Consider the following 13,997-nt stretch of genomic DNA (forward strand, 5'->3'; position numbering starts at 1 on the left):
CAATGAAATGCCAAGACAAATTTAAACATCAACACATAATAATTAGAATCTTCACTGCTGATTGCAGGTTATCCAAAAGAGACAAGATTACTCAGCATTTGCACTGCAGGGTTACAGCTCAGTGTTATGAGGCACAAGGACATGGGCAAAAACACAATGCAGCAATGGGGAGGTCCTAATATTCCAGCAGATTTCACCTGTTGAGCAATCATGACAAAACACGGCTTACAACCTTATTCAGTAAAGGCAAGATCCATGCGTATGTGCATATGGAGTGGGTGAGAGGGAGTCAGTAGCATGAAAATGGTTCTTCGTGCTTATGAACATATAGATATGAAATTTGCTCTTTCCCTTTTCTAAAGATCTCACCTCCGTCTCCTTTACAGGATTCAAAATGTCCATTACAACTGGCATAGGTTCCGATTTCTATTTTCTTGTAATTTTTTTTTTTTTTTTTTGGCAGCCGATACTATTAAACAGGATTAGACAGGGCTAGCCACTCGACAGTGCAAAAATTGGTTCTAGGTGATTTAGCTGTATTGTCTAATGTCACCAAAATGGGTATAGTATTGGTAACGACTGGGTTGAGGGCCTGGCTCCAACCTACGCCAACAACCCACATTAATGGTGGGAGGGGTGTATGTGCCCCTACTGGCCAGTGTGTGCCCGCTATAAAAGCCCAGCAGCCCTGGGTCAGCAAGCCGGACTTAAAACCACTCTACCTGCCAAACATGACCTAAGAATTACTACACCCAATGTAGGTTTACTGACAGGATGCAGCTTGGAGGTGGATGACATTACAGTAAGGAGAAGGCTGGACATCTTTTGTATCCACCAGATGAAAGGGCAGTGCAGAAAAGCTTCTTTGCTTGGGATCTGGGGTCTACTATCAGGGAGGACAGAATAAAAATGGTGTGGGGAATCATGGTGAGGGAAGGCTCAAATCTGGAAAACCCAGCAATACGTTTTACAGTTAGAAACTGTTCTAAAGAAAATTATACCTTATTACATTTTGTCAAAATTCAATGCCCTGCCCAACCCAGAGCTCACAACAACCTATGCAGAGTTATTCACAGAAATACTGTAAACTTGTAAATGGTTGTATGGAGACCGCTGTACCTACTAGACGCAAGCCCAAAACAAACTACGCTGGTGGGATCCTAATCTTAATAGGGTATATAGCAAAAGGAAAAAAGTCATGGCCCAAGTCAGAAACAGCAACTCTCATGACGGCAAGAGCTCACTAATAAAACTAAACAGGATACTACGAGGACTAATTAAATCCAACAAGGCCAATTAAGCAGTCAAGACAGCTTCTCAGGCTAAAGACAAGCACAAGGCCTTCTATAGTTATGTCCAAAACCTCAAAGGTAACACGCAGCAGTGTTCAGAACTGGTAAGATGGTACCATCTTCAATAAGCAAAGTGACATAGCAAATCTTGTGGCCAACAAATTCAGCTCAAACTAACATACTCCCCCTGCATATCTTTTTAACAACCTCCTAACATATGGCCCCAATTAATATGCACTTTACCAGGGGATGCAACTGGGTTGGGCTAGGTTGCAAGGCTAGGCTTATAAAGGCCCTAGTGGCGGCCAGCCTAGTATATACTTGCATACATATAAGAGTGGTCAACATGCAACTCAGACAGACTTTCTCCTAGTAGGGAAAGATCACTGGGGTAGAATGGAGTGACTGCAAAGTCATGCTCAGTGAAAGAGTTAGCACAGAATATAAAATAGATGAGCAGCCAAGCCAGGTATGGAAAGAAGATACATAAAGAAAGCAGATGGTGTAATGCAGAAGTCCAGCAAATCATCAAAAGAAAGGAAGACTGCAGGAAAAAGTAGGAAACAGAAAAGAGGGACAGGTTAAGAAGGAAGGAATACTTGTTGACTAACAAAAAGACTACGGGAAGTGTTACAATAGCAAAAAACAAGGCATCAGAGGGTGCTCAACCAGCTTCTGGAAAGTGACTTGGTAGATGGCACCAAGAAATTACCAGGCTGCAAAGCAAAGACAGAAAGACAAAGATGATAGTCAGACACCCATTATAAGAGATGCCAGCATCAACTTGCTCACCAGTCCACAGGACAAAGGCAGACAACATGAGTACTTCCAGCAGCTCTTGGATGAAGCAAACCCCACAGAAGCTGTACTGCCAAAGAAGGACGAGGAGAGGAAGGAGGAGGAGGAGGAGGAGGAGGAAGAATAAATCAGGGAAAGCAGCAGGGGTCAGGTCACAGAAGATACAATCAAGATGTTGGGTGAGGCAGAGAAGAAATGGCTGCTGAGGGTACTCATAACAGTACGGAGAGAAAGATGCATTCCCAGATGATTGAAGAGTAACCATACTATTGCCAGTGTGTACAAGAAAAAGGGGGCATCCATAAATGTATGCAGCACAGAGGTATCAAACTCCTCTTAGAAAAGGTGACAGATAAATGACTAAGCAGAGTAGTAGAAAGTAAGATGGGAGATGAGCAGTTCGGATTTATATCAGGAAACAGTACAACTGACCTGATATTTCCAGCTAGACAGATGAAAAGAAGTTAGAGATGAGGAAAAAGTCCACCTAGGCCTTTCTAGACTTGCAAAAAGCAAGAGAACATTCCAACAAATCTGACTTGGGCAGTCCTGTAATGATCTGAAGTCCCAGAAACATTGGTAAAATTAGTGCAGGCTATGCACAAGGACTCAATGACACAAGTATGAATAGTACTGCGACTCAAAGAAGGGCCAAGAGTGGGAGTAGGTGTGCACCAGCATTCAACTTTGAAAGCTAGAATCAAACTGACACAGAATGCCAGGGAGGTGCATGACAGAAGAAATCCAAAATGGCTAAAAAGTAACTGGTGACCAGTACCACTGTATGGTACAAACACTTGGGAAGTAAAGGCAGAGAAGTTAAGGAAGGTAGAGATGATGGACAAGAATTGCCTGACAATAGGGGTAGGATGTGGGACAGCAGAAAAAAATGTGGACATCAGAGCAGAAGCCAAAGAAGCACCAACTGTAGAGGAGGTCAAAGATAATAGATTACAGTGGTTTTGGCACATGTACATAAAAGTAAAGGCAATTTGATGAAATTGATTTGGGAAAGATGAGAAGAGGGCATGAGGAAATGGGTCTATATTAGATCACTGAGCGCTTAAAAAAGCGAACGGTGATTAATCGACCCTATGTAAGCGAAAGCTTCCAATTTCGAACTGTCAGAACAGTGATTTTTTTCCTAGGGAAAAAAACGCTGTTCCAACAAAAAAAAAACATTCTTTAAACATTACATTAAGTGGGGGGCTTTGCCCCCCACCCCCCCTACTTAAATATACCAACTCCGAGACCACACTACAGTGCCAAAAATGGCAAAGTAACGAAGCGGCCAAGCAAATTCTTTCCCAGGGAAAGAATTTGCTTAAAAGCCGCATCGATATTTTGCCGTTTCAGGCTTTTGAGTTCTACCAAGATGCATTCGAAAGGGAACCTGAGGAAACAAGAGCATCCAGCAAAGAGGTGGATGGATTGTGTGAGAGAAAATCTGTGACATTAGTCAGGCATGACTGTCGAAGAAGGTAGTTGAGATGACACCCCAGCCCCATGCAGAAAACTGGAAAAAGGCAGTTGATGAGGACAATGATTAATACCATTAAACTTAGTAAGGTTTTACTATGGCTAGAAAATTCAAATCTGGTATCTCAAAAGAATAATTTCCTTAGTTACTACTATTTGCTCCCCTAACATTTCTGTCAAAACATTCTAATTTATAAAACCTGCCAATTCATTACATTCCCAATTACTTATTTCCTTATCACCATCGCCAACATTTAATATCTTAGGGAATACAAATGTCTGAAGTACACATGGGGTACAAAAATCATTATGCAAACACTTCCAAGGAAAAATCCCAAAGCCTTTGGACTTCATAGAATACTTGAGATCCCTATGCATTCTTTTCTATGGAATCTACGGGCATCCCGGGGGTGATGCCACTGACTGCTTCCACTGGGGTATGTTTCATTTAAGACCAACCCCTTCGTTCCCTCTTGTCTTCACCTGTTCATGATCGAGGGCTACTCCCCACTATAGATAATGCCTCCCCATAGGGAATGCATAAATGAACACCCTCCCCCTAAGATGGGCACTCTCATCCCTTCCTGCCAGTGCCTTACAAGCACATGTTGCTAATCAAACCCAGGTTGCCTGAGCCACTGTTAGGGATTTACCACTCAATGTCATGGAGGTGGCTTTGCATCCAAAATCTTAATGTTTCTCCCTCTTTGTCAGACCCCTTCCTCCTACCATTATCATCATCCTTTTCCACTTTGATTTATAACCTTCTACTCAATTTATGTATATAAGCCTTAACTAAATAGCTTTAAAGTATCCCTTCAAACCAGATAACCCTAAATGATCTTATGTTACGGGGAATCAACTTACAACCAAAATCAAATCTCCCTCCATGCCATCGACTCTTTCCACCAAAAGCCTTTCAGAGGTTGATGTGAAGAGACGCGTGAATAAAATTTTGTGGGAGAGAGGGCTTACAGGACCTCCTTTGGCTCTGTCCCTTTTGGGTCTAGGAACCAAGCATTCCTTCACCCCATTAACCACTCCTCCTCAGTCTCCTCTCAGACTTCAATTTACAGTTCTGAGTCTTCTGGCACCAACTGCACCAATTCCTGAGATCTCCATTGTTCAGAACCAGTAATTAACCTGAGCTCTTCGGTGATTTCAGAACCCGGGACCTCCCAGAGCTGTAGCTGCCCTATGGGTTCAGGGTGTAAGAATAGACTCCAGTTTTTTCAGAGCCACCCCCTGCTCCTCTGAGCATCCGTTCAAATTAGTTCTGACCTTGCTTCTGTCTCAGGGGTGGTTTCTTCAAAACAGGAGGTGACCCGAGTTCCAAGCCAATCTATCTTGATTCTGGGCTCCCTCCCCTCTTTGGGGATTCCAGCCTTTGAGGCTATGGAGAGGGTCCTGTCCTTACACTGACTCAGTTGGCACCTTCCTCCTCAGAACAGATAACCCCCTCTGGCTCTGTTATTCGACTGGTCTCTCTACTGAGGCAGTCAGTACCGCAGTCTCAGGTTTCTCAGACACAGGTTCTGTCATATTCTGATACCTCCTCAGATTATCTCCCTGAGGAGGTCCCTCAGATAAAGAAATGCAAGAGGAAGTACTTAGATCCCCCATAGGAATCAGTCATTGAACACACTGGCTTTGATGAGGGGGAAGGGTCCCCATAGTCACCGCTTGAAGATGTCGCCTTCGGAGACATCCTAGAAATTTTAAAACAAAGGGGTGACTGAAAGTCCCAAAACCCTTCTTCAGAGGAATCAGTTTACCTGCATTCTTTCTGTACTCACCAGTCTACCTCTTGGGTGACTCCACCCAGTGGCAAACTCATCCAGTTGATTTTACAGTGGGTGTGGAAGGCTCCAGACACAAATGAACCCATCCCAAAGAGACTGGAGATAAGCAGTTCAAGTCCACGGTCGTTGTGGCCTCCACAAAAAAAGGAACTCCCTGAGGAGAGTTTATCTACCCATCCACCCAACAGGGAGTCTTGGGCGATGGATAGATTTGAAAAGTGGGATTATGCTTCATTGACCTTCACCCTAAGGTCTTTGAATTTTCTGGAAGATTTCACAAGATTTCAGAGGGATCTAATCAAGGAGTTACCCTGGGAACTGTTGCTAAGGGGCTCCAACAGAAAGCTGCCTCACAGCTAGCCACCCTGAGTCTGTAACGAATTCGTCCAAGAGGCTCATTGGGCATACTACCAAGGGGACATCCAGAGCAGAGGGTTTAGGCATAGCCATAAGGAGACACACCTGGATGTGCTCATGTGACTTTGCGGAGCCAATTAAGTCTTCATTCGTTAATGTACCCTTTGATGAATAGTCTTTGTTTAGCCAAAAAGTAAGAGACTTTATCCAGGTGCAAGAGGATGGTTAAGACCCTTTCTGGTATAGGAGTATGTTTTTCCACCACCCCCTCCCCACAAGAATCAGAGGAGCGGTGTAAAGATGTGGTTCAAAAAATCCCAAGGGCCTTTCCAGGACACAAGTGAAGGCAGTTCCCCCATGGGCAGAGGGGGGGATCTACAATGGAAGAACCTGCTCACATCGCAGAGGTGGTCTGCAGAACCAGGGCTTCAGAGATTTCTTTCCAAGTAAGCCCTTTCAGCATTCCTGAAAGGAGATCAGATTTTCTTCCTCTGGAGTCAGGTGGAGGATGCTTATCCTTACACCTAAATGCTTCGTTAAACATAATAGATTCTTCGGTGCAACGGTTCTTATCCAGAAGTTATACCATACCCTTTTCCATTCCTCCTCCTGTGTGCAAAAAAAATCCCCGGTCTCACCCAATCAGAGGGATCCAGCAGTTCTAGAAATTCAAAAACTGCTACACAAGACAATCATCCAAGAAGTCTCACCAGACCAGAGAGACTCCAGAACTTACTCAAGATTCTTTTTAGTGCCAGAAAAGACAGGGGACTGGAGGCCAATTTTGGATATTAGTGTGTTGAACAGATCAATTCAACAAACAAAAGTTCTGGATGGTCACTGTACAGTCCATTCTTTCCTTTTTGAGGAAAGATGACGGGATGTGCTTGACAGATCCTGAGGATGCGTATTGCCATATAGAGATGTACAAGCACTTCAGGAAGTTCCTCCACTTCCGGCTGGGAACCAGTCATTACCAATTCAGAGCACTGCCCTTTGGTCTCACCACAGCCCCCAGGGTGTTCACCAAATGCATGGCAGTAGTAGCAGCTCACTTAAGACTGCAAGGACTCCAGGTGTTTCTGTACATGGACGACTGGCTCATTGCTAGAAACCAGGCATGGTTTGATAGAAGCAAACGATTACACTCTCAACATCTGTGTCCACCAAGGAATAACTGTAACGAGAAATTCCAATGGACTCCAGCTCAGAATTTAGAGTTTAAAGAGGCAGTTCTAAATAGGACAACCACAGCATCCCTTAGTTCAGAGAGACTCCAAAGAATTATTACACAGGTTCAAAACATAATCCACAGGTTTCAGCTCAACTAATTTTGCAATTTCTAGGTTTGATAGCAGTGTTAATAACTCTAGTTCCTATAGCCAGGTTTCACATGAGACTACTACAATGGCTGCTAGCTGGCTGGTCTATGCTACATCAGCTCATGTCGGACCAGATTCTGATCACCAATTATTGCAAAAAGGATCTACTTTGGTGGACTCATCCCAAACAAATTCTCCTCGGTCACTCCTTTGTCCTTCCAGAGCCCACGACCATACCGACCACGGACACCTCCCACATGGGAGGGGGGGATTTTCTGGGCAAGACTGTTCAAGGCACTTGGTCCCCCTTAGAGGCCAACATGCATATCAATGTCCTGAAGGTTTGAGAGGTGCTTCTAGCATTGCAGGCCTTTCAAACAGCTCTTCCTCATGGACAACTTCAATTCAAACAAACAATATGTTAGTAGTTTGGTACAACAACAAGCAGGGAGGAACCAAGTCTTACCCCCTTTGTCGAGAAGCAGTCAGAGTGTGGCAGTGGGCGATCTCTTCCAACCATTTTCTAATGGCAACACATATTCCGAGAAGTTGCAATGTGATTCCAGACAAACTGAGCAGAGATATCCTTCAGCCTCATGAGTGGTCTCTAAATCCAGAAGTGGTGAAAAGGATTTTTTGTTAGTGGGCCAACCTTACTGTGGCCTGTTCACCTCTTCCCTAAACAACAAATGTGGTAATTACTTCTCCCAGAGTCCCCCTTCGGGGAAGTCACCAAGAGACTCTCTCCTCCACAATTGGCCCCCCTCCTGTATGCCTTTCCCCCCAATACCTCTAATTCCAAAATTCCCGCAGAAAGCACTCAGGTTGAAGAGCATAGTAATCCTCATTGCCCCATTTTGGCCTCGACAGATTTGGTTCCCCTTTCTTTGGCCTTATCTGATTCAACAATCTTGGACTCTGGACCCGACTCCAGACCTTCTGTCTCATCCAGATGGACTTGTTCAGCTAGACATTTTGAAACTCAAGCTGACAGCATTGTTCCTCCAATTCCATTAGTTGCCAAGCATCTAATGCTTACCTTCCCAGTATGCCACATTCTCCTATCTTCTCAAACCATGAAAAACTAAATGTTGTCCAAGTACCTAGGAAGCAGACTCCTAAATGTTCAAGCACAAAGTGGGTTGAAACCTCTTGCTCTACTGACAATGTTCACTCACTGCCACATTTGTTTCATTTTTATTTCTATATTCAAATCTATATTGGTACTGATTGCAGACCTGAAGAGAACTGTATAATTACTGTTGTTTCTGGTACTGTTTGCATGCCATAACCCACAACTACACCTGAAAAAGGGAAAAGTATAGCAAATAAAATCATATCATCACGTACTTATTTAACCATGTGGAACACTTGCATATCATATGGTAACCAGTAATACTAATCTAACTAGGACATTTATGGTAAACATAAAAATATACCTGTTTTAAATGAATGGGTTTCTTCAGGGTGATGGTCAGACTTCTGAACAAAGCAGGATTTACTGACAATCTGATTGAGGAGTGCTGGACAAAGATAGCTGAATTCTGTTGGAGTCAGATCTACTGGAGGGATCATCCCATGTGATAACAACATAACAGAAGCGTTTAAGCACTGCAAACAAGAAATACTGGGAGGTTAAAAATCATGCTTATACTACCACTACATACTTTCCCCCAAGTATTACTGTAACACAGACCTGATAAGCATTAAGATAAACCAAACTGTGTCAGAAAATGAACTATGTTGGTTAGCATAACCACCAGTGAGGAACATTACAAAGATTTGCATTTCTCTGAATTTGTGCAGAGCTGATAAAGCAGGAGTTAACTTATTGGCTGTGTTAGATTCTATAACCATCTGATATAGTAACTGATAAGTACACTTTTTTGCACTTGTTTTGTACTGTACAGCAATTATATCCTTGTTTTGTTGTTTGTGTCCTTTTTTGTCTGCACTGTTTGTTTCTTCCCACCCAAGTGTTGCTGTACTCAAACTTGGTGGCTCTGGAAATGCCCACCCCTGCTGTTAATTTGATTTAGACACTCCTCCCTGTCCGATCTCATCAGCTCAGTGTACTAAGTATAGAGAGCATTTGGGAAGGCCTACCCCCTTAGTTCCTTAATCTTGTACTATCTTCGGTTTCCTCCTTCTCCACTTAAAAAATGAAACAAAAATTCTTCACATTTCATTCAGTTGCTTTTACTGTAACTGTGTACTTCCTACTTTATTACCTTATTTTTGCTGTGTGCTCTTAAGTGTCCAAGTGCTTTTATTCAGCTGCATTTACTGCTGCTTGTTAGTGGCCTTATTACATTTATCTGTTATTCTAGCATCTTAGTTTTGGTTTTAGCACTTATGCTTCAGGCCAGTTACTTCACATTTAACAAGGTTCTTGTGGCCTACACTCCTGTGGACAAAAGGGACTACTTGTGAGATATGCATGTGCATCAGTAACCTGGAATCCATGCCCTCTCATGCCACAGTCAGTACCCCTGACAAAGAGGAGATTGCCAGCACAAACATCACACCACGCACATCACATAGCTAAGCACAACACACAACTAAGGGGAGGTCCTCAAAAAAACTTACCTAAACAGAAGAGACCTCCAAAACACACTCACAAACACTCCACACACAACACTAAACACATCACACATGGCAGACAACACACCAGTGTCTCACAAACACAGTCCACAAGACATAACAATAAACCAAACATACCAGTCATTGGTGAATCAATTGTGAGACACACTGATGTCCCCCTCACCAGACTCAACAAGGAGAAAGTCACGATCAGTTGTTTGTCTGGTGCCAGAATTTGACACATCACGCATGCAAGTCTCTCCATAACAAGTACAACTCTGTCATTGTCCATGTTGGTGTGAATGACTTGAGATGTACCTCCCTGGACTATATGATAGAGACACGACTGAGCTCAGAGTATATGTCCCAGGCAGGTTTGACCCTAGCCCTAAGCAGCATCCTACCTTCGCCAAGAAGTATACCACAATACCAACAAAAGAAAATAACCAACTTCAACAATTGGCTTAGTTTCTGATGCCATTCCTAGAGGATCCAGTATCTGTCTGACTGGGATGACAGGCCTCTATGTTTTACCAGAGATGGCCTCCACCTGTCACCACTGGGATTCCGGATCCTGGCCAAGGCTCTCGCCTCTCCCTTTGTGCCTTTTTTAGGCAATGTCCCAAAGACAAATATTCCAACATAAAAGATCTGTCAAAAAGCAAATTGAAGGTCATGCTGCACAACTCTAGGAGCATTAACCCGAAAATGCATTCACTGGAGGCTCTCCTTGCACTCGAATTTGCCGATGTCTGTGCGGTCATGGAAGTTTGGTTCAGGACTGTAGAGAGCAATTCTGTCTTACCAGGCTATACCTCATTCCGCACATTCTGATCCCAAAATGAGGTTGGGAAGACTAAGGGTAGTGGAGTCTCTATCTTCATTAAGTACAGGCACACCTCCAGACTGGTTTGCCAGCATGAAGCACTGGAACCACTCCAGGTGCAACTGACAGTTGGCAAGATACCCATCCGAGTTACAGTCAGCCATAGACCTCCCTCCATGACTCCGGACACCCATTCCTCTTACCTAGATCTACTTGACTCCATTCAGGTACCCCCTAACACCCTGATCCTTGGTGACTTCAACTACCCCGCCAGAGAGTGGGTGAACTATTCCTGCACTAATGCACTCACTCAACGATTCCTTGAATTCATTAATTCTAACGCACTATGCCAGCTCATCTCATCCCCCACAAGGGGAGATGAGATTCTGGACTTGGTTCTCACCAACATGGATGATCGCTGCACCGCTCCCATAGTATGTTCTTCCCTGGTGAGATCAGATCATCAAACTGTCTCATTTGAAGTTGCCAACCCAATCAACCCCCCCCCCCCCAGCTGTAATCAAGCTAAAAAACTTCTCAAAAGTGGACTACAACCACCTAAGGGAGGGTATCAGTTTCTTCACACTACCGTCCCCCTCAGAGGATGCAGACAACTATGCTGAACAGTATACCAATGCAATATACAAGCACCTGTATAAATGCATGGACCCAGCCGTACCAAACAGAACTAAAACCTGCTCCTCAAGGAAACATAAACCTGCTTGGTGGACATCCTCTATCAACAGGCTTTACAGCAAAATGAAGAAACTGTTGTCCAAGGGTAAAAAGGAACATATTGCAAATTGAAAAAAACTCTCTCCTTCGCCTCAACAAGCAGATTAGATCACTAGGGAAAGCCTTCAAAGCCAATTATGAATCGAAATTAACCCCCGAAACAAAGGGAAGCCACAAAACCTTCTTGAGTTACCCTAGGAACCGCCAGGTTTGTTCTGAATTAGCACTTAGCAGTATCACTTACGCCAATCCTGTTGACTTAGCCAACATGCTAGCAGATAGGTGTCCTTCATAGCAAACAATATAGCTTCCATGGGACCTGACAGTATCCCAGGCTGTATTCTGCACCATCTCCAGCAAGAACTGGCTTCGTCATTGAGCACCCTATTCAACCACAGCCTAAGTACAGTCTTCATTCCAGCAGAGTGGAGAATTGCCATTGTCATCCCCTTGCACAAAGGTAGTGCAACTCACCCCATTAGCTTGACAAGTCTGATCTGTAAAGCCATGCAGCGTATTATTATGGAGCTCATAAACAATGACATAGGCAATTTCCAAGAACTCAACCCCACCCAGTTCAGATAAGTCAAGGGCAGATCTTGCCTGTTGAACCTGGTTGACTTCTTTGAGACTGTCACCAAGGCCCTCCCCAACTCGCACATTATCGAAAAGCTAACACAACTTGGAGTAAATCCCCATCTCATCAGGTGGGTGTCCAACTGGCTTACCGACAGGACCCTCAAAGTCAAAATAGGCACTTCCACCTCAGACAGCAGACCTGTCACTAATGGAGTTCCCCACGGATTGGTCCTGGGACCCCTACTGTTTGGCATCTACTTCTCAGAGGTCCGTGCAAAGAAAAAAGGCTGGTTGCTGACCAAGTTTGTGGACGACGAAGTTGGGTGCTGTCATCGACTCCCCAAATGATGTCAACATACTGCAAGACTGGTGCCAAAGTCATGGTCTCAAGCTAAATGCAAAAAATGTATCACACCATTCGGCAAAAACATGGCCTCCTACTGATTACCACATCAACGGCAACCCCTAAGCACACAACCTGTGATGAGAGATCTGGGCACTCAGGTTGATAACCTCACATTCGACCACCATGCAGCGGCTGTGGTCAGAAAAGCCTTTTACTTGGTTCATCTCATAAGTAAAGGGACTGCATCCAGAAAAAAATGAGGTTATTACCTCTCTATACTCATCCCTCATTAGACCAATAATTTGAGTATAATGCCCAATTTGGTATGCACCTCTCTAAACATCTGCACCAACTGGAAAGACCACTGAAATACCTCACAAAGAGAATCCATGGCCTCCAATAACCTGTCCTATGTGGACAGGCTCAAATCAATATCACTTTATTCGGTATTGTACAGACTGCTCAGGGGTGATCTGTGTCTCACCTACAAGGCAATCTCGGACCCTGCCCTACTAGAGATGCTCCGTAGCCATGAGTCTAACTCCTCACACATTATTCACACGAAAGGCCTGAATCTAATATGGAACATCAACAAAACCTGCTGGACAGACAGGTTTGTCTCCCAGAGGCTGCCCTGTCTCTGGAATAGACTTCCCATACATGTCAAACAGAGTATCTCGCTGACCCTCTCCAAGCACAACCTTGATGAGTGGATGGGAAACCACACATTTGTCCCAGGGGTTCCACCTGTGTCCTTCACTGACAGGGACGACAGGTGCTGACTGAGGTTTCTTTTTGGGGATAAACTCTTGGCTAGGTTTGTAAGGGCCCCAGGAACATTAGCCTAGTAACCTCCTATGATCCTATTTGTTAGCCTATTTTAATTATTCCCTCCTTACCACACATACTACTGGCCATCCTCAAATTTTAGATGGTTATGAATGCAGTAAAATAGTGACATAACACTCTTGGGCAAGCAACAAAAACGTGTTGCGACCATTGCTAAATCAAAAGGGAAAAAGTCAGAGACGGTCACATAGTTTACTCTATAGCAATTAATAAAGCTCCAATTTACTTCAGAGGTTTATAGATACTTACTAGGTTACTGATCTGTGAGGATCTTAACCATAACCCTACATTCCCATGGTAGTTTTTATCCCTTATACTTTGGATACAAATAACGCAGAGACAGGGGAAACATGAAAATATTTGACCTATCTCTTGGGTGCTAAACTGGGGTGAAATTATTATTAATCTTAAGAAAGCGTATGACAATACCAACAACAGCTTTATCGATTACTTGCACAGATTTGATGATGGCTCAATATTTTGGTTACCTTACTACTTTTTTAATTCAATGCACAAGTTAAGACTGGTAATACTCTTTTCCCTTGTAAAATATGAATATTCTGGAGTTGTGCAAAGATCTGTGCTTGGCTCAACACATGTACTTTAAAACAATCCATTTTTTTAATAGGAATGAGATCCTAGGTCCATTCCTAAAGTCAATGACTTCATGAACTGTTGCTTCAATCTCTGCAGAGTGCTCTTCTCAGCACCATTTCAGTATCTCAACTATTCATCCAGGTTTTTTTGTTGAAGTCTAAATGCTTTATCTCATGCAAGCGTATCCTCAAATTACCTATGGTATGATCCTAGTTATTCTCATTAGGGATAATATAATTATTAACCATTAGATCATGAAGGCCAATGCATTAACCAACCACTGAGAACAGCAAGATTTGACAATACCAGTGCAAACAAAAACCAAGGGTGTTTTTCAACGAGAACATAGTATACAATTCCATTTACATTTGCTACCTGTTTTTATATTTTGTTTTCACTGAGTGAAATATAGCTCTAGTCTAGGAAACAGTC

General features: G+C 43.4%; 1 protein-coding gene across 1 annotated transcript in view; it reads right to left on the bottom strand.

The window, feature by feature from the left end:
- The window catches only part of LOC122796950 (zinc transporter ZIP6-like), a 382,396-nt gene that overhangs the window by 358,830 nt on the left and 9,569 nt on the right, over positions 1-13,997 (bottom strand). The window contains exon 2 of the mRNA XM_044065725.1: positions 8,490-8,661. Coding sequence (XP_043921660.1) covers positions 8,490-8,661 — 172 coding nt within the window. The remainder of the gene's footprint in view (positions 1-8,489; positions 8,662-13,997) is intronic.

This window comes from Protopterus annectens, chromosome 3.part0 (genome assembly GCF_019279795.1).
Source record: "Protopterus annectens isolate FY-2018-M chromosome 3.part0, PAN1.0, whole genome shotgun sequence".
Lineage (NCBI taxonomy): Eukaryota > Metazoa > Chordata > Ceratodontiformes > Protopteridae > Protopterus > Protopterus annectens.